We start from the raw sequence: 24,432 nt of genomic DNA on the forward strand, positions 1-24,432 counted from the left end.
GCAGAAACTAGTATAGTGTGTGTGCTTTAATTAGTTCTTTAAAAGTGCTGAGTTTTTCATCATTAAAATATAGTGAACTATTAGATATGAGTGTTCTGTCTAGACAGCCATTGTTAATGTACAGCTTCAGGGGACACCATTCATACAGATGATGTGAATTGAGGTTCTAGGGACAGTCTCATCCTTGGCACTGCTTCAGAAGGATAGTCATTGTGGATTAATGAATCCTCTTTGCTTTGTGAACAATTTCAACATAGGAAGATCTATCAAAGTATGTGCCTGCTAGGTATAAAAAGAAATAGTTGAGCCATTTCCATAGTTGCCTACTACTCAGATTTTGACTGGCAGTGACCTTTGCTCTCACCAGCTTTTGCTTCATATTATCCATTTATTTTAATCCAGGAGGTCCCTAGTTTTATTACCTGTACCATGAGCAAGTGTATCAAGGAACTTACTTCCCCTCCCAGCGATTAATGAAATCTTAACAGTGGACTCAGACTACACTTTCGTAAAGGTCATACCTATACTTCCTGTATAGTTAGGTTTGAACAGTTTTTAAGATGAAATATATTAGTACTCTGCTGAAGTTTATTACTTTTTAAGTGTTCTCATCTTCCTCTTCATAAGAATATGGTTGGGAAGTTCCCTGTGGCACAATGGGTTGAGGATCTGGAGTTGCCACCACTGTGGTGCAGGTCACAACTGCAGTGCAGATTTGACCCTGGCCAAGAAACTTCCACGTGCCGGGGATGTGGCCCCAAAAAATTTTAATTTTAGAATGGAAAGGAATATTAGTGGGTTTTGTTTTATAGGTAAGTGATTAGATCAAGTAACTGGCACAGCGTGACACGGCTAGCTGTTTATTCATTACGGTGATCCACTACATTACTTATGAGAGTAGCACGATTGAGAGGGAAACTCAACCAAAGAAATAATTGATTGTCAACTTGAATTTTTGCTGGGTTTATCAAAGACCCCAGCAGTAATTGAGGATACAGGTATGGGAGGTTTAGCAGCCCAAATTGCATTTAAAACATTGCTTAGAGTTCCTCATGACTTTGTTACTCTCGTATCTACTAATCAGTGGAAACCATGACTAGACAAGTAAAATTTAGAGGCCAGTATAGTCTGGGCAAAGCCTCCTCACTTTGGTAAATTATAGTTGTGCCTTGTTAGTACATTTCACAGGAGTGCAGTGTAGTAGACAATTGCTTAGAAATTAGGGGACTTAGTGAATTTTTTTTTCCTAGAGCCTGTTGATTACTGTAGATCCCTTTTTGCCAGCTGATTATGACCAGTTCATCCAAACTATACTTCTGCCATTGATATTGAAAGATATTATTAACCAGAAGGCAAAGGTCGGAGCCTTCCTGAAAAACTTGCTTCACAAGGTAAATTTGGTGCTGATGGCCACTTAGGACAAGTGTGGAGGCATAATCAAAAAAAGTTCTTTCCTTTAAATGATGTTCAGAGTGGTTAGGTGGCTGCAAGAAGTATTGGGGGATTTCTGGTCCTTAGAACTATATCCTATAGGAAGTCTCTTCTACTTTTACTCAGTGATTAGAGCCTCAGAGGTAGAGTAATCAGTTCCACTTGACTAAGAATAAATCACCCACATTGAAACATGACAGTTTTTGACACCTGGCAATGCTGATAAAACCAAAACAAAAGATGTTAAGAAATCTGTTCCGATAGGGAACTAGACTTGATGGGTTCACATGTAGCGTGCATTTGGCAGTAGTCGTCATCCTCTTCGAGTTTTCTCTCTCTTTGCAAAATAGAAATTGTATGAGAAGACTCTATGTAATTATTATGTTATTTTTATTTTCTTCCCAGGCCATAAATATAATTAAGAGGTTATTTTAAGGAAAATGTCTTCTTTTTCTAACTTAAAAAGTATTTCCTTCTCAAATTCTTCATTGTTTGTTTTTCTCTGTGATATTAGACTGTATGTATAAACCTGACTGATTCCCTCCACTTATCAGGGACACAGATGTATAGAATAAACACTGATTCCTTCCATCTCTACAAAATTTTACTTGTGTAGAAATTGAATACATGCTAATAGGTACTTAATGATTTCTTTTTATAACAGGGTATGCATAAATTAGGAAAAAGCCCATAGAATTATAAAATATGTCATTTTATGCATCAGTCTTTCTGTTGATTTTCAATATTATTAAATATAAATAATTAAAGGAAGAAAAGCTTTTTAGCTGTTGGTAAGTGCTCCTCAGTCCACATGTATAAATAAAGTAGCCTCCTTCTACTCCTTGAAAGTCAGGTTATATAGACTGCTTTTTTGTTTTTTGTTGTTTTTTTGACTGCACCCATACCATGTGGAAGTTCCTGGGCCAGGGATTCAACCTGTGCCACAGCAGTGACAATACCGGATCCTTAAGTTTGCTGAGATATGAGGGAGCTTCTAAATAGATTGTTTTAATACTATCATGTTACTTGTCCTGATATCAGGTATCTCTGGTTCTACCCACCAGCTTTAATGTGTTGTGTGTGGCTGTACATACATGGAGGTTTGTGGAATACACACTTCATCATGGGCTGTGGTTTGGTACCTTTGCCCTTCATTCTTTGCTTCAGTTGGGGAGAAAATTTCAATATGTGACTGTAGTACTGATATGTTGTATTTATTGATTAACACTACTCAGTAATGCAGAATGGTTTATGGAAGGATGCTTGAGACATCTTTGTGTGATTTTTTTTTTCCATCACAGAACATATTATTTATAGTACAGTGATTAAGAGTAGAGTTCTGGAGCTCGATTGCCTCAGAAATATAATCTTGTGATGGTGCTTTAATAGCTGTTATGCATAGAGTTGTTAAAACAGTGCCTGACACACTACACTCTTTGTCAGTGTTAGTGGTCCCTCTATCACCACCACCTGCTCTCCACCATCATCATCATCATTTTTGTTTTTATCATATTATTATTTTAGAGATTTTGTGGTTTCTGTTTCTACAAAATGGAAAGTTTTTCTTTTGTTGGTAGATATTCTGAGCATATTTAAATGAGTATTTTCCCACTGAGCATGATTCCAAACGATCATCTTTATCATAATATTCAAGCATGTGCTGGTGATCCAGCTTTTCTCTTGGCTGTTATATTCGAAACTTCTGTAAATAATGTATTTTAAATCCTGTGGATACTTGAACTTAGTATAGAATGAGATTTCCACAGTATATTTTATAGAAATTGCATAGTTAATACTGAAATGATATGATATGGGACTATCAGGGTGAACAGTTTTCACAACCTCAGCATTGAATTAGTGAAAAAGAAGAGAATAATGGCAGGAATAATGTGGTAGCATTCATAGACCTCTCTGATTAGTGACACATGTGAATCCAGAGATCCTTGATCACAAAAGCACATTTTTTTTTTTTTTTTAATGGCTACACCTGTGGCATGTGACTGGAAGTTCCTGGGTCAGGGGTCTAATTGGAGCTGCAGCTGAGGCCTATGCCGTAGTTTGTGGCAACACCAGATCCTTAACCCACTGAGTGAGGTCAGGAATTGAACCTACATCCTCATAGAGACAAGTCAGGTCCTTTATCTGCTGTGCCACAATGGGAACTCCACAAAAGCACAATCTTGAATGACAACCAAAGTGAGGATATCTAAAGGGAATTTTCAGTAGAATTGAGCTATCGTTGATCATGATGCTGGATAAATGAGAAGTGTTTTTTCTATACCCCTCCTCCCTCACACCACACAGAGCCTCTCTTGGGTTTATTTCATGCTTATGTAACTAGTTTGCACATATCTGTGTCTAGTTCAAGTCTCTCTCATGGATGGCAAACTTGCCCAAAGGAGGCCTTTTTAGTGACCACTGTCCTTTGTTTATTTTGTCAATTCCTTTTGCTGTGGAATGTTTATTTCTTCTCTTTAGAAGTAAATGGGAGTCCAAGAATAGCCACCTTTTTCCTCCCCTCTAATTTAACAATCTGTTTAGACAGCTGGGTGATTGAAGAAGTATCTTAAGGAGAACTTGGCAGGTAATGAGGATTCTACCTAGTTTAGCAGCTTCTTCTCTGAGTGTATCAGGAAAAGGTTTTCTGCTGGCAAAGACCTTTAATAGTTTGACTACATATAAATTATGTAAGTGAAATTGTTAACAGTTAACATCTTAATTTCTTTCTTAGATGCTGATGATAGAGCAGAAAGAAAGGTATTATCCTTACTGTGCATATTTGTATATTAGGTGGGCTCATAAAACAAATATCTTATATGTAAAACTTGGCTGGTTCTGTAAGATTTCATTTTGAAAAAAATGTGCTTGCACTGCTCTTTCTTGGTAAGAAAGTCTGATCAACAGCACGATCATATCTTTTCTTTGTGTAAGGTTTGTATGTTAGCAATGAGAGTGACCTGCACAGCTGGCTAAACATGTGAATACCAGCTCATTGCATCCTGTATGTATATCGAGTACTAGATTTTTAAATGGCAAAACCTCTTTTGTGGTTATAAATTTGCCTAAGTGTTGATCCATATGGGAGTCCAACAGTAGTGTCTGATTAAACTAAAGGAAACTAATGCTTTTCATCTGTGATGGTCTTTAGTCAATAGGCTTTGGACTTTTCCTGGTTCATCTGTAGGATTATTTCCTTGTTACAGAGTGAAAAATCCAAGCCTTGCAGTGTTCATGACCCCCTATTCTAAATTTATCAAGTCTTTTTACTTAGGTTATTTGTTCCTGCTGTGGGTTCTCATTGACTCTGGAGAGGGACTTTTTTTCTTCTCCTGTGGAATGAAGCAGACCCTTTAAGAGCTTATATTAAATTGATTGGTGCAGGGAATTATTGGAAGGTTGGATCTAAGGTTGTTTTGTAGTTTCTTTCTTGGCAGAAGTTTATGTGTATGGCTAAATACAGTTTATACAAGTCCAGGATTATGTATTATTTACTGATTAATGAACCAATATATTATAGGTTCATATCTGATGAGTGCCAGATATGAAAATATAAAACTCGATGGAGAGTAGGATCCAGTCTACTCATGGAGACGTGTATAAAACAGATAATTAGAGTTGTGTATAGATGGATGGAAAAACGGAGATAAATGTTATAAATGTAGGTAGAAACAAGAATGGGGAATGTGTGTATGTATGTACGTATAATATATATGTGTTTGATGGAATACAGACAGTGATCATCTTATTGTCATAGGGTTAAGAGCGAGACAATCTTCGCAAAGGAGAGAACATTTATGTTGCTTTTTGGAAGCCATATGAACCAGCTGGTTCTAGTATTAGCTCAAGAGGAGACTAGGAGTATATATTCTTCTGCTTCATTTTCCTCCATAGGATTTATTGCTGTTCTTCATACTATGGTTATTTCATTCATTCATTCATTCATTCTCTCATTGTCTACTGTATTAGCTCTTTGAGGGTAGGGATTTTTATGACTGTTTTGATTACTTCTACATCCTCAATGCCTAGAAAAGTGCCTGGCATGTATGTAGCAGGAGCTCAAATATGTGTTGAATGAAAGAATGAAGTTTCTGAGTTTGAGAATATTTGCCTGACTTATTAATTTTCCTTGAGCTTATTAAAGATATCTCTCTATATCCTTCATATTTTTTCTATTTTTCATTACGTGTACGTGACTTTCCCTACTGATGCTGTTTCCACAGTTTCACAAACTCATCCTCTCTTTTCCATGTTTTTGATCATTTAGTTTCCAAACCTAATTTGATATGATCTCCTAATTACTTTCATATATCTATGTAAGTCCCCTTAAATTTCTTCTCCACAGCCATCAGAATTACCAGTTTAAAATACAGAACCGCGAGTTCCCTTCGTGGCTTAGTGGTGAACAAACCCAACTAGGATCCATGAGGATGCGGGTTCAATCCTTGACCCTGATCATAGGGTTAAAGATCTGGTGTTGCCGTGAGCTGTAGTGTAGGTCACAGATGTGGCTCAGATCCTGCGTTGCTGTGACTGTGGCATAGCTCTGGTTTGATCCCTAGCCTAGAAACTTCCATATGCCCATGTGTGACCCTAAGAAGCAAGCAAACAAACAAAAAAACCAAACCGCAAACCAACCAGACAATTCTTTGCTTACAAGTCCCTAACGATTCTCATCTGTCTAAATAAAATGTGTGCTCATTAAGATGGCACAAAAGCACCCCCTGCCCAGCTTGGATTCAGCTACGTAGTTCTCTTAACCATGTTAATAATAGAAATGAGTCTATTCATTTTTCTTTGTATCACTAGTACCTGTCATTTAGTAGAAAATTCAGCAATACTTTTTTGAGTAAATGAATGTATATAAATGTGTAGGAAGGAATGAATACAATAAAAATTTCATTGATAAAGCTTGTGTTTAGACAAAAGATGTTATAAAATCTAACTTTTATATCATTTAAGAACAGTTTTTCCTTTATACAGCTGATTTGTTTTTCTTACTGTCCAGCTGTTCCTGCAGCATGTGGAGGTTCCCAGGAGCTGGCCTACACCACAACCATAGCAACACAGGATCCAAGCCACATCTGCAACCTACACCACAGCTCATGGGAACGCCGGATCCTTAACCCACTGAATGAGGCCAGGGATTGAACCCACAACCTCATGGTTCCTAGTCAGATTCGATTCCACTGGGCCACAACAGGAACTCCCCTCAGCATTTATTTAAAGAAATCCCTCTTGGCATTTACACTGTCATTTTGGAAGTAATCCAGTTTCTTACGGCTTTACCTCTCTGTAGATCTTCTCTTTATCCTGTATGTGTTGGGTCTTTTCTCTCTTCTGGCTACAAATTATAGGTTTAAAGTTTTGCTTGCAGTTCTAAAACCCTCAAGATTAAAAGTTATTTCCATAGAACACACACTGACAGACAACCCCGATCTATCTGTTTCCAACTTAAAATGATCCGTATTGTGTCTATTTGTATTTCTTTTAATTTCCTTTTTCCCTCTTAAATGTGTGTGCACAACTCAGATTGAAAATCTCCAAGAGCAACTTAGAGATAAGGAAAAGCAGATGAGCAGCTTGAAGGAGCGAGTCAAATCATTGCAGGCTGACACCACCAACACTGACACTGCCTTGACAACTTTGGAGGAGGCCCTTGCGGAGAAGGTGAGTGACTAGCCCAGGCTCCTCACAGACACATCTCTTCTGTTTTCTCATTAGTCTAGATTTGCTCTAGTGATGAGATTTAGAGAAGAGAGAAGTTGCTTTGGAAAAGGGAAAAGAGCTCCCTCTGCTATTGCTAACATGTCTAGTATAAGAGCAAGAAGATCTATTTCATTGTTGCCAGTGTAAGAATCTGTTGCTAGGCAACATGGGCTCCGCACTAGAGGGTAGTGGTTAAGTTTTCTCAAATCAGCCATATGTTCCCCATTTACTGTCTTCTGAAGACAAAGAAACATTCTTTTTATGTACATGTTTAGCTGGAATTTGGTGATGTGGGAATATCAGACATTGAACATCAGGAGGCAGTATTAGTTCCCTTTTGCTTAAGCCACCTTGGTACCTAATATATCCATGGGTTTCAGTTACTGATATAGTGTACTTGCTGTTTATCTAGTCTTGGCCGTGCCACTTCACTTTGCCTTGATGAGCAAACCTGGTTTTTCAGGAATGGTTAGCTAAATGAAGAAGTGGTCCAATATGACAAGTATTAATATCTTGGAAAGAGGTTTAAGGAATTTTGGTGGAACATTTAATTGGGTTTTATTTTATTTTTTTTAAAGGAATACGGTCACTGTTTCTTAAGCCTCTTGAACTCAGAATGCTTCAGGCTGCCTGCCAGGGATCAAGGCTTGACCCCTAAATATATTCAGAAATAATATGCAGAAATACACTTAAATTGCTTCAACTTTCAAACTTCCTGAGTATCTGTTGACAGAAGTTTTAATGGTTTCTGTTTTCTTTACCCCCCTTATGTTTTAAGCTCAACAAATCATAATCTCCCCAACAATTGTGCGTTGTTTTTGTTGCTGTATTGACAACATGTGAATAATATACAAAGAAGAAATATTTGCTACTTATTGTCCTTAGGGTGTATATATAAGTTTTTGTTATTTGGGAATTGGATAAATGGGATTATTCCAAAAGAATACCTCAGGGACATCTAGTCCTAGTTACGATTATAGAGAAAGAGACCTAGAGGAATCAAAAGAGTAAAGCCAGGTGTTTGTTGCAGCATGATAGGTAGGAAAGATGAATTCTTAAAAAGTAAATTGTTTATGACTTAGCACTATCTTTTGAATGGAGCATGGAATTATGAAATTTTATCAGCTAAAAGCTCTATTAAAGTCATATTATAGAAATATGAAAGGAATTTTCTGATGTACTGATGTGCTTTCTTAACAGGAGCGGACTATTGAACGCTTGAAGGAGCAACGGGACCGAGATGAGCGAGAAAAACAGGAGGAAATTGATAACTACAAAAAAGATCTTAAAGATTTGAAAGAAAAAGTCAGCCTATTGCAAGGCGACCTCTCAGAGAAAGAGGTTGAGATCACCAAAATGGAATTATTTGGTTTGCTTAGTTAGTGCCTTGTGTGTATATGGTGTTTGTATGTAACGTAATATATATAAAAAGCATCTGGGAGTTCCCATTGTGGCTGCAGCAGAAACAAATCCGACTTGCGGGTTCGACCCCTGGCCTCAATTAGTGGGTTAAGGATCTGGCATTGATGTGAGCTGTGGTGTAGGTCGAAGACGCGGCTCTAATCTGGTGCTGCTGTGGCTATGGCGTATGCCGGCGGCAGCAGCTCCAATTGGACCCCTAGCCAGGGAACTTCCATATGCCACACATGCCGCCCTAAAAACACACACACACGCACACACAAAGGTATCTGATGGAAGATTTCAAAAATGTTCTTATAGCAGATCTTTTGGGAAAACCTTAAGGGATATTTTGAGAAGCTTTGCAGTAGATCGAATCATTTATTCCCTAAGTCTTACCTCTTCCCTCTTTCAGCTTTTACGAGTTGTTTTCTTACAATTTAATGACATTTTATAAATCCTAAAATAACAGTATTTCTCAGTTATGTTTGGAGAAATATGTGCTTATATGAAAGGTGATAGACAAATAGGAAATGCAAAAAGAGGACAGTTTATTTATATCATCTCATAAAGATCACTTCAACATTCACATAGAAATTTTAAGTGATTGTTGCCCAATTAGGTGAGTTAATAATATGCTTTGATCTTACTTGTGGAGAATGTTGTTGATGTCCACCAAATAGCAAAAATGCCTAACTTCTTGTTACCACATAATCATGAGCTTTAGGGACATTCTCAGGGTTTTCTTTCTATTATCTTTAGGAACATTTATGGAAATTTAAGTTTTTAGTGGAATTTTTCTTCTAAAAGGGAAGAGTACTTTATATTTAACAGTATAGTCGCTATGGTTGACTGCTTACATTCACAAAGGTTGATGTACTTGCATTTATTTTTTGGGAATGAGTAGGTATTGGTTGATACAGCTCTTTAAATCACTGTTCAATTGGTGTTTCTTGGGAATTCATTTTCTTTCAGTCAGGACTTGAAAGCCAGAGCTAAGGAGTTCCCTAGTGGCCTAGTGGTTAAGCATCCAGCATTGTCACTGCTGTAGCTGAGGTTCGATCCCTGGCCTGGTAATGCTTGGACATGGCCAAAAAAAAAAAAGAGAGAAAGAGAAAGGAAAGCCAGAGCTAATATTATTGTTTTATATATCATGTTCTTGAAATGGAAATGTCAATATATGGTAATAGAAAGAAACAACAAGCTACCAGGAAAATAAATTTAAGAACTTGAATCTCTATTTTATTAATAAATAGTATTTAATTTTCAGCATGTGTTGCTTCTTTTAGGCTTCACTCTTGGATCTGAAAGAACATGCTTCTTCTCTGGCTTCCTCAGGACTGAAAAAGGACTCACGGCTTAAGACACTAGAAATTGCTTTGGAGCAGAAGAAGGAAGAGTGTCTGAAAATGGAATCACAGTTGAAAAAGGTTAAAGAAAACTTTTCCATTTTCTTTCTGTGCTTTAAATAAGAACATAGTAGAAAACTCTACAGAGTTCATATGGAATAGTTTAACAATGGAGTAGTAATCTTCTAAGCTTCAAAATAACTTTTATATCTTGATTAATTCTCTTAGCATTCTTATCCTGTTTTACTTTATTCCTGGGTCCCCAGTTCAGAGAAAGATTAAAATAAGCAGCTCCTTGATAGATGAAATGTAAGATCACAATGTAAAAAAATCTCAATTATCTGATATTTTTCTTCCATAAGCACTAGGTTTCTTAGAAGGAGATAATTTAACAGTCACCCATACCAGTGAATATTAGGATATGGTGTAGATATTTACTCTCCATTGCATTGATTTATACCTCTCTAATATTTATATGACAGTTGGTAGTTTTCAAAGCACTTACATATTTATTTTCTCTGAGCTATCAACTCTGATCACTGGGTCCAGTTCATATGGTTACTAATGAAAAGCCTGTTCTTCAGACTTGAAGCATTGTTCTCTTTCTGTATATTGCATGTGTTCAATATGAAACTCCATAATGGATCATTATTTTAGGGTATGCCAAGAAAAACATCATGTTCTTAAGCTAAGGAAAGGCAGAAAATCCAGTGTCTTAAAGTTACTTCTGAATAAGTAGGAAAATTCTTTTTTTGAGATTAAGTCAGATTTGATAGTTGACTTTCCCCCCCTCACTAAATAAGCAGGGATAACTTTCTATTTAATACTAGAATATTGAAGATAAAATGGTTAGATATATTTAGGATTATAAAACTGAGCAGTAATAAATGTTATTCACTAACATTTCAAACTCCCTTGTTTATGACAACCCCATATTTTCTTTTCTCTTTTTCAGCTGCGCCTGAGGCATGTGCAAGTTCCTGGGCCAGGGATCTTTAATAGGCCAGGCCTTCAGGGTACTCCCCGCATTTTCTGTTTGTTTATTTTTAATCTCTTTGTTATCAGGATACTTCTATAGCTGGTCTTTTATATGATTTCTTATACTTTGTATTTAGGTTGATGATAAAAAAATAAAGCTATCTTTGGGTAGAGGAGGTTGGTGACTTTCCCTTACTTTGATTTTTTTACTTGTTTTTCTACCCACTGCCATTTTTCTTTTCATATTTTCCCTTATCTCATTCTGGACAGTTGTAACTTTTCATTTTAATGAATTACTGATGTTTTCCTACTACACTGCTCCTACAATGCACTCCTCCAAGAAGGAGATAATCATAGTTTTCTGTTTGTTTCATTTGTTCTTCATTTCTTTTTGTCACTTCTTTACTGCCTTCTGTTTTGAGCATTTTGTATGATTCCCTTTTCTCTCCCCTCTTAGAATATCAATTATATTTCTTAAAAGTTTTGAGATAGTTGCCCTAGAGTTTGCAATGTACATTTTGACTTTTTTTCCTACAGCTTTTTCAGTGTTGAAATTGTATGTATTTAAGGTGTACAACATGATGATTTGATCTGTGTGTATATTGTGAAATGATTACTGTAGTCAAGCTAATTAATATTTATTCATCACCTTATCTAGTGGCCTTTGTGTGTATGTGTGTGTGTATGTGTGGTGGGAACACTTTTAATTTTGGAGTATAATTGGGAGGAATAAATTAAGAGTTTGGGATTAATATATACACACTACTATATATAAAATAGATAACCAACAGGCACATACTATATAGCACAGGAAACTACTCAGTGTCTTATAATAACTGATAATGGAAGACTATATATATATATATATATATATATATATATATATATATATATATGAATTACTTTGTTGTATACCTGAAACTGACACAACATTGTAAATCAACTATATTTCAATAAGAATTTAAAAAATTAAATTGGAGTATAATTGACATAATAACATATTAGTTTCAGGAGTACACATAAATGATTCAATATTTGTATATATTGCAAAATGATCAACACAATAAGTCTAGTGAACATCCATCAATGCATATAGCTATAAATTTTTTGTGTGTGAGATTTACTCTCTTAGCAACTTTCAAATATGCAGTACATATTTATAGTCACAATTGCTGTGTACTACATCCCCAGGTCTTACTGCTTATAACTGGAAATTTATGCTTTTTGGTCACCTTCACCCATTTTGCCCTGAATCCCTACTTTTGGCAACCACCAGTCTTTTCACTTTATCTGTGAGCTTCATCTTTTTGTTGTTGTTGTTTAGATTCCATGTATAAGTCCAGTCATGTGATATTTGTCTTCCTCTGTCTGACTTATCTTACTTACCATAATACCCTCAAAATCCATCCATCTTGTTGCAAGTGGCAATATTTTTACCCTTTTTATGGCAAACACTACTGTGTATATACGTACATACATACCACATTTTTTTTAATCCATTCATCCTTTGGTTCAACATTTAAATTGTTGAGATCTATTCTCTTGGCAAATTTCAAGTATGCAACACAACATTATTAACTGTAGTCATTATCCTGTACTTAGATCCCCCAGGACTTATTCATCTTAGACGAGATCAGAAGCGTTCAGGGTGGTATGTTGTAGACAGGACTTATTCATCTTAGAACTGAGAGTTTGTACACTTTGACCAACCTCTCCCCATTTCCCCCACCCCCAACCCCTGACAACCATTCTTCTACCCTCTGCTTTTATGAGTTCAACTTTTTAAGATTCCATGTTATAAGCGAGACTTTAGTGTTTTTTATATGTAGCATTTCCTTTTGATTCTTTCTTAGAGTGTCCGTTTCTCTGCTTATACTGTCCATCTACTCTTGGTTCTTGTCTCCTTTTTCCATTAGAGACTTTAACTATTAATTCTAGTTTATTTTATTTTGTTTCGTTTATTTTGTTTTTGGCTGCACCCATGGCATGTGGAAGTTCCCTGGATCAGGAATTGAACCCGCCCTGCCTTTGCAACATGTGCCACAGTGGTGCCAGGGCCAGATCTTTAACTGGCTATGCCACAAGGAACTTCCTAATTATAGTTACTCTAAATTCCCTGGCTGATAATTCCAACATCTGTGTCAAATATCTGAGTCTAGTTTTTAGCAGTAGGGGCTAGGATGGGAGAAATGTCCTTTCCCCAGGTGGGATAAAGCTCTGTTAGAATTTTTACTCTTGGAGAGTCTGTCTTTGGATAGAGTATGCTTTGGATATATTTCACAGTTGTTACTCTTCTTCCCCTTGCTCTCAGAGCCACAGGGGGATTTTTATCAGCTCTTCACTGTGCGACCCTAGTGTGTGTGGTTCCTGGTGATAAAGCCTGTGAAAATATGGGGGCTCCCCTTACACTGTAGCCCCTAGGACTTTCTCACTCTAGCTCGTGTGTCCACACTCAGCCTTTAAGTGTTTCTGCCAGCAGCTTCTGCTCCAGGAAAGCAGTCTCAACTTCAACTCTATGGCTTTGTCTCTTGATTTTGGAGGGGTAATTTGTCCTGTGACCTCAGTTTTTTGATAGGTCCAAAAAAAGTCATTTTCTCTTTTTCAACTTGTTCTTGTAAGAACAGTAGTGGTGACTTGTGAGTTTTTTACATGTTGGAACTGAAGTTAAAGTGGGTTTTCCATATGAAACAGATCCACTCGTTTTATGGAGGTATTTGTGTGAATTTTGCCATTTTAGAATAAAGTCTAAAAATAACAGTATAAAAAGACAACTTAAATTTGGAAATCAGCTTTAGTTTTATGCTGATTAACATATAAATATTTATGGAATCAATAATCTACCTATCAGGATTTTTTTTTTTTTTTTGGCTTTTTAGGGCTGCACCCACAGCATATAGAAATTCCCAGGCTAGGGGTCAAATCGGAGCTACAGCTGCTGGCCTATGCCACAGCCACAGCAACACAGGATCTGAGCCATGTCTGTGACGTATACCACAGCTCCTGGAAATGCAGGGTCCTTAACCCACTAAACAAGGCCAGGGATCAACTCACACTTTCACGGATACTAGTCGGGTTTGTTACTGCTGAACCACAATGGGAACTCCCTACTATCAAGAATTTGAAAGTAGATCACAGAGGTCTTAATTAACAATATACATGCTTTATACAGGTTTTTCTTTTTTTCTTTTTTAAAGGGTCACACCCATGGCATCTGGAAGTTCCTGGGCCAGAGATTGAATCTGAGCCACAGCTATGCCTGCAGCTGCAGCAATGCAAGATCCTTTAACCCACTGTACCAGGCCTGGGATCAGACCTCTGCCTCTGCAGCAACTTGAGCCACTGTGCCACAGCAGGAACTCCTTATACAGTTTTTTTAGTTTTGCTAGATGTTGAATGAATTTGAGTATTTTATATGTTTTAAGTGTTTCTAAACTTAATTTATATTGGAAAATTACCTTATTGAAAAGGAAAAAATCCTTTGACTTTTAAAAATGTCATAAAATTGGAGTTCCTGTCGTGGCTCAGCGGAAATGAATCCGACTAGGAACCATGAGGTTTTGGCCTTGCTCAGTGGGTTAAGGATCCAGCATTGCCATGAGCTGTGGTGTAGGCTACAGATGAGGTTTGGTTCTGGTGTTGCTGTGGCTGTGGCTGTGGTGTAGGTTGGCAGCTGTTGCTCTGATTAGACCTCTAGCCTGGAAACCTCCATATGCCGCAGGTGCAGCCCTAAAAAGACTAAAAAGACAAAAAAAGTCATAAAATAAATGAGAGCATACTTCCTAATGTAAGATTGAGATAAGAGTTTAGTAATAAAATGTGAGACTCAGAATAATTGTTAAATGTCATATTTCAGATTTTATCCCATTATGATAGATACATACCTCCCTAGCATTATTACATTTTAAAAGCAGAGCAGTGAAATAAGTCAGAAATTACTGTATAATTTCACTTGTTTGTGGAATGTAAAAAACAAAAACAACAAAAAAAGAAACAAACCAAAAACTGAATATACAAATATGAGGACAGAATTGGTGTTTGCCAGGAGTTCCCGTTGTGGCACAGCAGAAGCGACCAGTAACCACGAGATTACAGGTTCGATCCCTGGCCTTGCTCGGTGGGTTAAGGATCTGGCATTGCTGTTAGCTGTGGTGTAGGTTGCAGACGTGGTTTGGATCCTGGATTGCTGTGGCTGTGGTGTAGGCTGACAGCTGTGGCTCCAATTCAACCCCTAGCCTGGGACCCTCCATATGCCCTAAAAGGCTAAAAAAAAAAAAAAAAAAATTTGGTATTTGCCAGAAATGGAGGGTGCTGTGTGGTGTGTGTGTAAAGTGGGTGAAGGTGGTCACAAAGTACAAACTTCCAGTTACAAAAAATAATGCACCTGTGTAGTGATGGGTGTTAAATAGACTTAATGTGATCATTTCCCAATATCTATACATATTGAGTCATTGTTGTACACCTGAAGGTAATATAATGTCAATTATGTATCACTAAAAAAGTAATAATAAAAGCAGAGAAAATATTGTTGCATGTTTTTTTTTTCCACTACAGTTTTAATCCTTTTTAGTGGTTTACTAGATTTAGAATTTTATCTTTGTCATCTATATTAGCAGTCTCTTTTACTTTATAGTTTATTTGTAGGTTTACATGAAGTAATATTTGCATGTTTTCTTCCTGCTAAAAACAGTAACTGGTACATGGTTGGTGTTATATTTATTCAGAAGAAGTTGAGATTCTCAAAGAAAATTTCTTCTTTATTTTGTTTGGAGTAGTAAATAAATAGTCTTGGAATAATAACTTGAGGTCATTTTGACCTATTTAAAGCTGAAGGATTTATATGCTATACCTGAATTTTGGTATTTTATATCTTCAGTATGAGTTAATAACCACAAAATTATTAAAGTATTGAAATTCAGCTTTTCAAATATCAGATTTTTTCAAAATGCTAAATTCCTTTTTCCCACCTCTGAAAAGAAATACCTATTTCTAGACTGAATTTTTTTTCAAGTTTTTTTTTAATCCATATTTGTTAACCTTTTACTTTTTTTTTCTCTTGCTTGTTCTATTCTTACACCATTTGCTTTTACTTTTCTTTCTTCTTTCCTACCTGACCCTTCTCTCCCCTGGGCATCCTGAAACAGGTCACCCCTCCAAGCCATAAAGTCCTGGTTGATGTTTTTTCTGTATTTGCCACAATATGACTTTTTACCACCACATAGAAGAGTGAATACACTTGACCCTCTTACCTTTCCCTTCTTCAAATAGGAACTGTAGATTTTTGTGTGTGCATGTGTGCCATTTCTTGGGCTGCTCTCTTGGCACGTGGAGGTTCCCAGGCTAGGGATCACATTGGAGCTACAGCTGTCAGCCTGTGCCAGAGCCACAGCAACACAGGATCCGAGCCGTGTCTGTGACCTACATCCAGCTCACAGCAACACTGGATCCTTAACCCACTGAGCAAGGCCAGGGGTCAAACCTGCAACCTCCTGGTTCCTAGTCGGATTCGTTGACCACTGAACCACAACGGGAACTCCTAGAAATTTTTTTTTTTTTAAATGACTTCTTTCTAAAGTATATTGGGATGAATACAAAGTGGAAGCTTCTCTGAGACTAAAATTCTCCCCTAAACTTTGGGAAATATTTGCATTTGTGCTGCTTTTGCTTCGTTTTATTCTTAGTGAGATAATTCATTCAGAGCTGCCTCTCCTCCTCCTTGCTTTTATTTTGTGGCTTTTTAAAAAAATTATTGCTGTAATTAGAGTATAGCTGATGTACAGTGTTTCGTCAAGTTCTATTGTACAACAAAATGACCCGATCACACACATTTCCCTGTCCCTATCCATTCCAATATAACAGTTGTTGTGGCTTTTAAGCACATCAGTTTTAGGGTAGAATTTTGTTAAAACATTCAAATGCATGTCTGCCAATGGACTCTCCTTTAAAGGCCATTGTTAGTAATTAGGTCTTTTCATGACTGATTAAACGTGTAACAAAAGAAATTAGTAAAGAACAGTAAAGGACTTAAAAGTATAGCTGTTAGGTAGACAAAGCATTTAGCTCATTTATAGAAACATTTCTCTTTTACTTAAGATATTTTGCATGAGAGCTTTCTGAAGATTTAGCAAGAAAATTATATGTATCCCATCAGCGTTTTTTTCATTTTTAAGAGACTAAGTATGCTTTGTTATCCATGGAATAAGGAAAAATAAACTTTACTTTTTCATTAAATACATTATACATGCATGGCTTTAGAGATTCAGGAGGAAAATTGAAGACTTGGAAATTAGTTTTTATTGTGTGTTAGAATGTATTGGAGGTACTTGCCATTTACAAAGGATCCTGAATAAAAAATCTTTTCTAGGTTCTTAATGTGATTGTTAATTTCTGACTTTGTCTCATGTTATCTTGTAAAATGCTGAACCTTTGCGTTAAAAAGGTACCTGTGTAGTGATAGCCATTTTCTTAATCTGACTCCTTTTTATGGCATCACATTTGCAGTATCTTCATGATTCTAGATGTTGAAGGCCATGTGAGTCACACATGCTTGGTAGAGCAGCATGTAAAGGAGGCAGGGAAGTGCAGGTCAAATGGGAATTTGATCTCAGCATCAGCCATGTTAAGATCAGCAGTGAGTCTCTGGTGATACCTTTTGACATTAACTTGGGGAGATCAGTAGTCATCCGATGGCTTGTTAGTATATCTCACTAGACTCTGAAGCATCTCTTGGCTTATGGTGACTTTTGACTAATGATATAATAAATATTCAGAGATTTACTATTTTAAAAAACAAATTTTTTCAGGATCTAAGACAGTTATTTCTCCATTTATTACTAACATTCTGTCCATGTAACATTTAAGCAGAGAAAAAGCTTATAAATTGAAGGCTAGCTATTAGACATTTGATAATACCCTATTTAAATTAAAATATAGATGGTTTGGGGGGACATGGTATGCCCACTGCCACTGTATGTATATCTGATAAATTTGGACACTTTTCTTTGTAGGCACATGAGGCAACATTGGAAGCCAGAGCCAGTCCAGAGATGAGTGATCGAATACAGCAGTTGGAGAGAGAGATTGCCAGGTACAAAGATGAATCTAGCAAAGCCCAGGCAGAAGTTGACCGCCTCTTGGAAATCTTGAAGGAGGTGGAAAATGAGAAGAACGACAAAGATAAGAAGATTGCTGAGTTGGAAAGGTAAAGAAAGGGAAGCTGAGCGGGGACTTACTATATTAGAAAGGCTGAAGGATGGTATTAAAACTATACTTTTGGGGACATATTTTTCCAGTATATCTGCCTCTCTGAATTTAGGTTCTTGACTGCTTGATGTTACTTTATTATCTACTTGTTATTCTAAGTCAGTGTAAGTCCTTGTTGCCATCTCTAAAAGGCAACACAGAATGGGAATAGATCGGGAAGCTGTGTACTTCAGCATTTTTGATGGGGAAAGAGAAAGTATTCATTGATTAAGAAGTTAAAGTTTTCTTCTGAGTCATCAAGAGACTGCAGATAGCCACTTGTTTTCTATTTATGTATTTATTTATTTATAAGCCTCAAGTTCAAGGAGTTAAATTTTTTCATTGGTTTAGATCTTTTTTGTTAAGCTGGTGCTCCTTTGGGCTATGAACTTTAAGACTCTGATGTGGAGACACAAGCTATTAGCGCATGGGTCAAATATAGAAGGAGGAGGGATATTTTTAGGACAGGTTAGGACACTCTGATGTGATTTTTATTGAACTCCAACTTTGAATTCTTCAAAATCAGCTTTGTTTGAACAGAACCAGCCAGATAGCTCTCTTGGAATTTTCTCAGCTTTTTTTTTGTTTTTTTTTTTAAAGGTATTTCATACTGAAGATAAACTGTATGCCTCTTGGCATCTTCTTTTACACCATGTATTTAACATAAATTTTCAAGTGCACAGACATAGTTCTTCCAGTGGAACTGCATTAATTACGGTATTCTGAACAATCACAGACACTGGCAGTGACAGATTGAAGTCACTAATCCATGTGGCTCCTTTGAGCTTGATTCATAGAAGTATTTTATTTTCATGCTCTTAAATGTTGGGAAGTAGTTGACTGCTTTCATAAGTTGTATATTAAGTTTTATGGGAGTTCCTGTTGTGGCTCAGTGGTAATGAACCCCACTAACATCTGTGAAGGATGTAGGTTTGATCCCTGGCCTCACTCAGTTGGTTAAGGATCCAGTGTTATCATGAGCTTCAGTATAGGTCACAGACGGCTCAGATATGGTGTTGCTGTGGCATAGATCAGCAGCTGTAGTTCCAATTCAACCTCTAGCCTGGGAACTTCTATATGCCATACGTGTTGCCCTAAAAACAAAAAAAAAAGTTGTATATTAAATTTTTAGGTTATTGGTAGGCCTGATATTTTCCCCTATAAATTATTTTTTCCTCCTGCTTTGTACTCTTTTTTTTTTTTTCTTTCTTTCTTTTTTTTTGCTGTACCTGCAGCATGTGGAAGTTCCTGGCCCAGGGATTGAACCAGAACCACAGTTGTGGCCTATGGGTCAGCTACGGCAGTGCCAAATCCTTAACCTACTGTGCCACAGTGGAACTTCCATTACCCGTAGCATTTTAATTTTCAAGAAATTAAAGCAATAAAATTCCAGCCCTCACAGTTCTTCATTAAACTGCAAGTGTGATAGCACGGGCTGATCACCTACCCACTTGTATCCTCTTATTTTGATCTTAATGCTGTTTACAATTTCTGGTCTGGTTCTGGATAAGATGAATGGGTAAAGTTCTTTAAGTCAGAATTAACAAATAGTGAGTCTCAACATTAGATTATGTACATTTTTATGACTTCTTCTATGTTTGCAGTGCATCTTTACCCCAAGTAGACAGACAGACAGAGACACATATATACACTCTCCTTACATATACAAGTACATGCCTCTCTTTGCTTTCATGTCAGCCTGAAATCAGTACTGCATAGATTTTAAAATATCCTACTTTCAATGGATTAGTGACTTCCCACAAAATATATTTCAACATTTCAGAAAAGAAATTCCTTAATAAAGTTTTATTTTTCAGTTTGATTTTTTTAATATTAGAATTCTACATTGAAATTATTGCTTGCTATTCCAGGCAGCTTGCTTGAAAAACGTTTCGATTCATTTTTGGACCCAATAGTGATTTTGGGAGATGGACCTGATTTGAATAAGAGTAAGAAGTAGGATTAAATCTATATTTGATATCCAAAGCATACCAAATAGCTTTTATTAGCCACTGTATTTCTTATATTTGGGGAAAGAGTTGTAAATGATCTGTTCTTTCCATAGAATACAACTTATAAATTTGAAAAAGTAGTATAGTGGTTTGTCCTCTGGTCATGTAGCATTATAATCTTGTTTTACAGTTTGACACGGAATTTCTTGGCTACCAAGAAAAGAAAACAGTTTTTAAAACTTAGACTGGCTTTGTAATTTTTTACTGAACAATATAGTTTAAGGATGGGTAAAAGATAGTTGGAATTATTTTATGCCTTTTGTTCCCAGATTTAGTACTGAGGTGCATGTGTATGGCTGCTGTGTTTCTTACTAACCATTTGCTTCTTATGTCGCCATTCCACTATTTCCTGTCTGTGGCTGTCTTTCTCCCTGTCATTTATCATTTATGTTTCTTCATCTTTCTTTTGATTTGTCTCATCACGGTCCTATCCCATTGGGGTTTGGTCTCTGTGTCTGTCTGTTTATATCCCTCTTGGCCATGCTGTTTCTCAGAAAGCCAGTTTCCCGCAATCTGTACCTTCCACGCCAGGTTTCTGTCCCTGCACCGTCAGGGGGGTTTGTTTGGGACTTCCTGGGAAAGTGAGTGTTATGTAAGGCTACAGTTCTGTCCTAGATGGAGTTGCTACTGCTGCTCTTGCTACTGCTGGGGCCTGCTGGGGATTTTGCTTGATCAGAATTAAAGACCAGGCGATTATATATCCAGTTGAATGATTCCTCTTAGGTCCATTGCTTGTGGATAAAGTATATCTTCTCTCTAGTAAGATTCTGATATTGTTGGTTATAATTAAAGTCTTATTCTAAGGTTCTAGCCCATCTTTTATGTGGTTATTCTGATGCTCTTTAAGTAGTAGCATCTTAACTAATGCATCTGTAGTACCACACTCTAATTCAAGAAGTAGAATTTATTTTTACAGGATGCTTAGCAACTTTTGAAGTACATAAATGAAAGTAAACTATTATAGTCATTGGACTAAAGAAAATTCTTAGTATTCCTTTAAAATTCCCTGATACTTATGTAAGAATCTCCAGTATTAAAGGCTTTATATTAAATCATGAAGAATTCCCAGATATACTCTTTGTGGTCTTGAGAAAAATGAGCGGTCTCTTACATTGCTCCTACAAAACAGTAGTAGTTGCTGTCATATGATTTAGTATTGTACAAGTATCTTGAGCTATGCAGTTTTAAAAGGGGATAATGTAAGTCTAACCATGCATCTGCAAATATAAAATATTTTTCCCAATTAAATATAAGATGTACTACTTCTAAATTTGTATTCCATACTGTAGTGTGTATCAATTGGAAGTTCAGTCACTCTTTAGAAGAGGCACATACATATATTTATATATATAAGATTTATGGAGTTCCCATATGTGACTCAGCAGAAACGAAACCCAATGAGTATCCACGAGGATGTGGGTTCAGTCCCTGGCCTTGCTCAGTAGACTAAGGATCTGGCGTTGCTATGAGCTGTGGTATAGGTCTCAGACGCTGCTTGGATCTGGTGTGGCTGTGGTGTGGGCTGGCAGCTACAGCTCCGACTCAGTCACTATTCCAGTAACTTCCATATGCCCCATGTGTGGCCCTAAAAAGACAAAAAAAAAAAAAAAAAAGGATTATATATAAGATTTAGAAGTTCCAGTCATGGCTCAGCAGTTAGCGAACCCGATTAGCATCCATGAGGACACGGGTTCAATCCTTGGCCTTGCTCAGTGGGTTAAGGATCCAGCATTGCAGTGAGCTGTGGTGTAGGTCGCAGACGCAGCTCAGATCCTGCATGGCTGTGGCTGTGGCTGTGGCGTAGGCCGGCGGCTACAGCTCCCATTGGACCCCTAGCCTGGAAACGCCATATGCTGTGCGTATGGCCCTAAAAAGACCAAAAAAAAAAAAAAAAAGATTTATTATAAGAAATTCTTGCAGATCGTGGTGGGCTGGTCAAAAAAGTCCAAAATCTGTATGGAGAAGCTGTCAGGAAGGGAAGATCACCTGCAGGATAGTACTCCCATGGGCATGGGCCAAATCCATGGTCCACAGGTACATTTTCTTTCCTTGGGAAACCTCATTCCTGCTCTTAGGGCCTTCCAAAAGATTCAGATATGCCCACTTTATCTGCGATAATCTCTTTTACTTAAATGGATTAGAGGCTTTATATCTGAAAAATGCATTCTTAACGAGATCTAGATTACTGATTAAATTAACTGGACACTACAGACTAGCCAGGTTGACACCCTTCAAGATCATCACCTGGTGGTTCTGGATAGTTTCCATAGATCAATTCAAGGAAGAAAATAATAATAAAAACAAACCTAGAGGTTGACATGTATTTATACAAATAGATAGATATAGATTAGCACGAGGAACCCTAAATGTAAATTGAATATTTCTCTTCTAAAGTGAGCATATTAGAGTCTCTGTTTAGGTTTATAATGAATAGCCTTTGGCATAATGTTTAAAATGTTTAGTACTGTAGACTGATGGAACTCTGGTATTAGTATCTTTTCAGCCTCCTGAAAGAATTGCTTAATGTCTCCTCTTTGACTTAAGTTCCGTCTAGCTAAATACTCCTGTTGTACTGGTATACTGGGAGCACTGTCCCTTGTGCATAATTCTGATACAGAAACACTAATGAATCTTCAGAGTTTGGTGTTTGCACTGAAAAACCTCATTTTACTCTAATATAAGGTTTATTTAGATTAGATTCAGTGTCCCATCTAGAAACTTTTATGTTTAAAGAATGGCAACCATCTTCTGATTTTTTTTTTTTAACATGATTTAGGTATCAAGGATTGCCTTTGGTTTATCCAAGTTAGGAATTTTTGGTGATTGAAGAATAATAGAGTCTATTATTGTGTACCCTAAATTTATGAAAAAGTTGGATTTACTATATCTCTTAATTTGTGGGAATATAAAAACTGAGATTTTCATGGATATAGATTTCATTTGAGGTTATGCTGTGAAATTTATCAGATGGATTAAAAGATGAGAAGAAGGGGCATACTTTCTTAAAGACATTTAACCTTTGAAAACCCTAAAGTTCTTTTTTATTCCTTATTCATTTTACCTGATTACTCTTCCCTTAAATATGTAACTCTAAAAACAGTACTGCTAAAAATTATGGTTTATAGTTATCAAGCTCTTGAGAGTAATATCCAATCTGTGAGTTTTTCTCTTCAAAACTCACTTTCCTCTTTGCCACAACATATACCCTTCCCTTCTTTATTAACTAATGAATTAATTTTTCTACTTTTGGAGGCTCTTATTTGCTGGTCACTGTTCTGGGCTCTGGGGCACAACAGGGAACAAAAGAAACAAAATCTCTGCCTGCAGGGAGTTTATAATATAGCCTCAGAAGACTGAGACTCCAACAAGGAGCAGTCCTCTCCTTTGGAGATGGTGCTGGCAGAGGCATTCTTCCACAGCTTGACAGTACTTAGAAATTTCAGTGACGAATTTCAATTTAAGGTCTGGTTGAACTTTCCTGGGAGGTAGTACTTAGCATACTAAATTAGTGTGCCCCAGGATATAAAATTATTATAGAAAGGGGCTTCTTTTTGAACTTAGGACCCTTATGTCTGGTCTTTTAATTTTTGAGACCAATATTAAATGACAGTGGCTTGCTTGAGGGGTTATTTGGATGGAAGGCTAGAAGGTTATTTTGGATCCTACACTGCTAACTTTAGATCCTAGAACTTTAGTGTTGGTAGAGATATAAAATGGCAAGGGAAAACCAGGATAGTACACTACTACTGTAACTATTCTGAGAGCAAGAGAACCAGAGATCAGTGGTGTTATTCTCAAATATATATATATATACACACACATACATACATACATGCACATTTACACATTCTTGGGCAAATCCACTGGTGGCTCAGCAGTTAAGAATCTTGGCATTGTCACTGCTGTGGCTCTAGTTACTGCTGTGGCATGGATTCAATCTCTGGCCTGAAAACTTCCACATGCCATGGGTGTGGCCAAAAAAAATAATAATGAAGTAAAGCACAGCAAATATTAGGAGGAAACTTAGTTTTTCCACTTTGTGATGGTTAATAGTATTTTCTTTTCTAGACCTCAACTAGAATTATAAGTTCTAGGCTTTTACATCATGATTAAACTTAAATTTTGTGGACTGGCAAGAAGATTCAACCTGTGCTTATGTTCCCAAGGGAATTATATTCTGATTACAATTTTTAAATAAAATCATTACAACTGATTTTATTTAAAAAATTGGCATATGATCAGTTCATAAGATTTGGAGCTACATTAGTTGATTTTTTTTAAAAAAACAGGGTAAGAGTTCCCATTGTGGTTCAGGATAT

The 24,432-nt window shown here is 36.7% G+C and overlaps 1 protein-coding gene across 11 annotated transcripts in view; it reads left to right on the forward strand.

Annotated features, from left to right (window-relative positions):
* Positions 1-24,432, forward strand: part of ERC1 (ELKS/RAB6-interacting/CAST family member 1) — a 379,584-nt gene that overhangs the window by 115,007 nt on the left and 240,145 nt on the right. For all 11 annotated transcript variants that reach the window (XM_047787884.1, XM_047787889.1, XM_047787892.1 and 8 more), the window contains 4 exons: positions 6,961-7,098; positions 8,338-8,478; positions 9,825-9,965; positions 17,867-18,060. In XM_047787884.1, coding sequence (XP_047643840.1) covers positions 6,961-7,098; positions 8,338-8,478; positions 9,825-9,965; positions 17,867-18,060 — 614 coding nt within the window. The remainder of the gene's footprint in view (positions 1-6,960; positions 7,099-8,337; positions 8,479-9,824; positions 9,966-17,866; positions 18,061-24,432) is intronic.

The sequence above is a fragment of the Phacochoerus africanus genome, chromosome 7 (assembly GCF_016906955.1).
Source record: "Phacochoerus africanus isolate WHEZ1 chromosome 7, ROS_Pafr_v1, whole genome shotgun sequence".
Taxonomy (NCBI): Eukaryota; Metazoa; Chordata; class Mammalia; order Artiodactyla; family Suidae; genus Phacochoerus; species Phacochoerus africanus.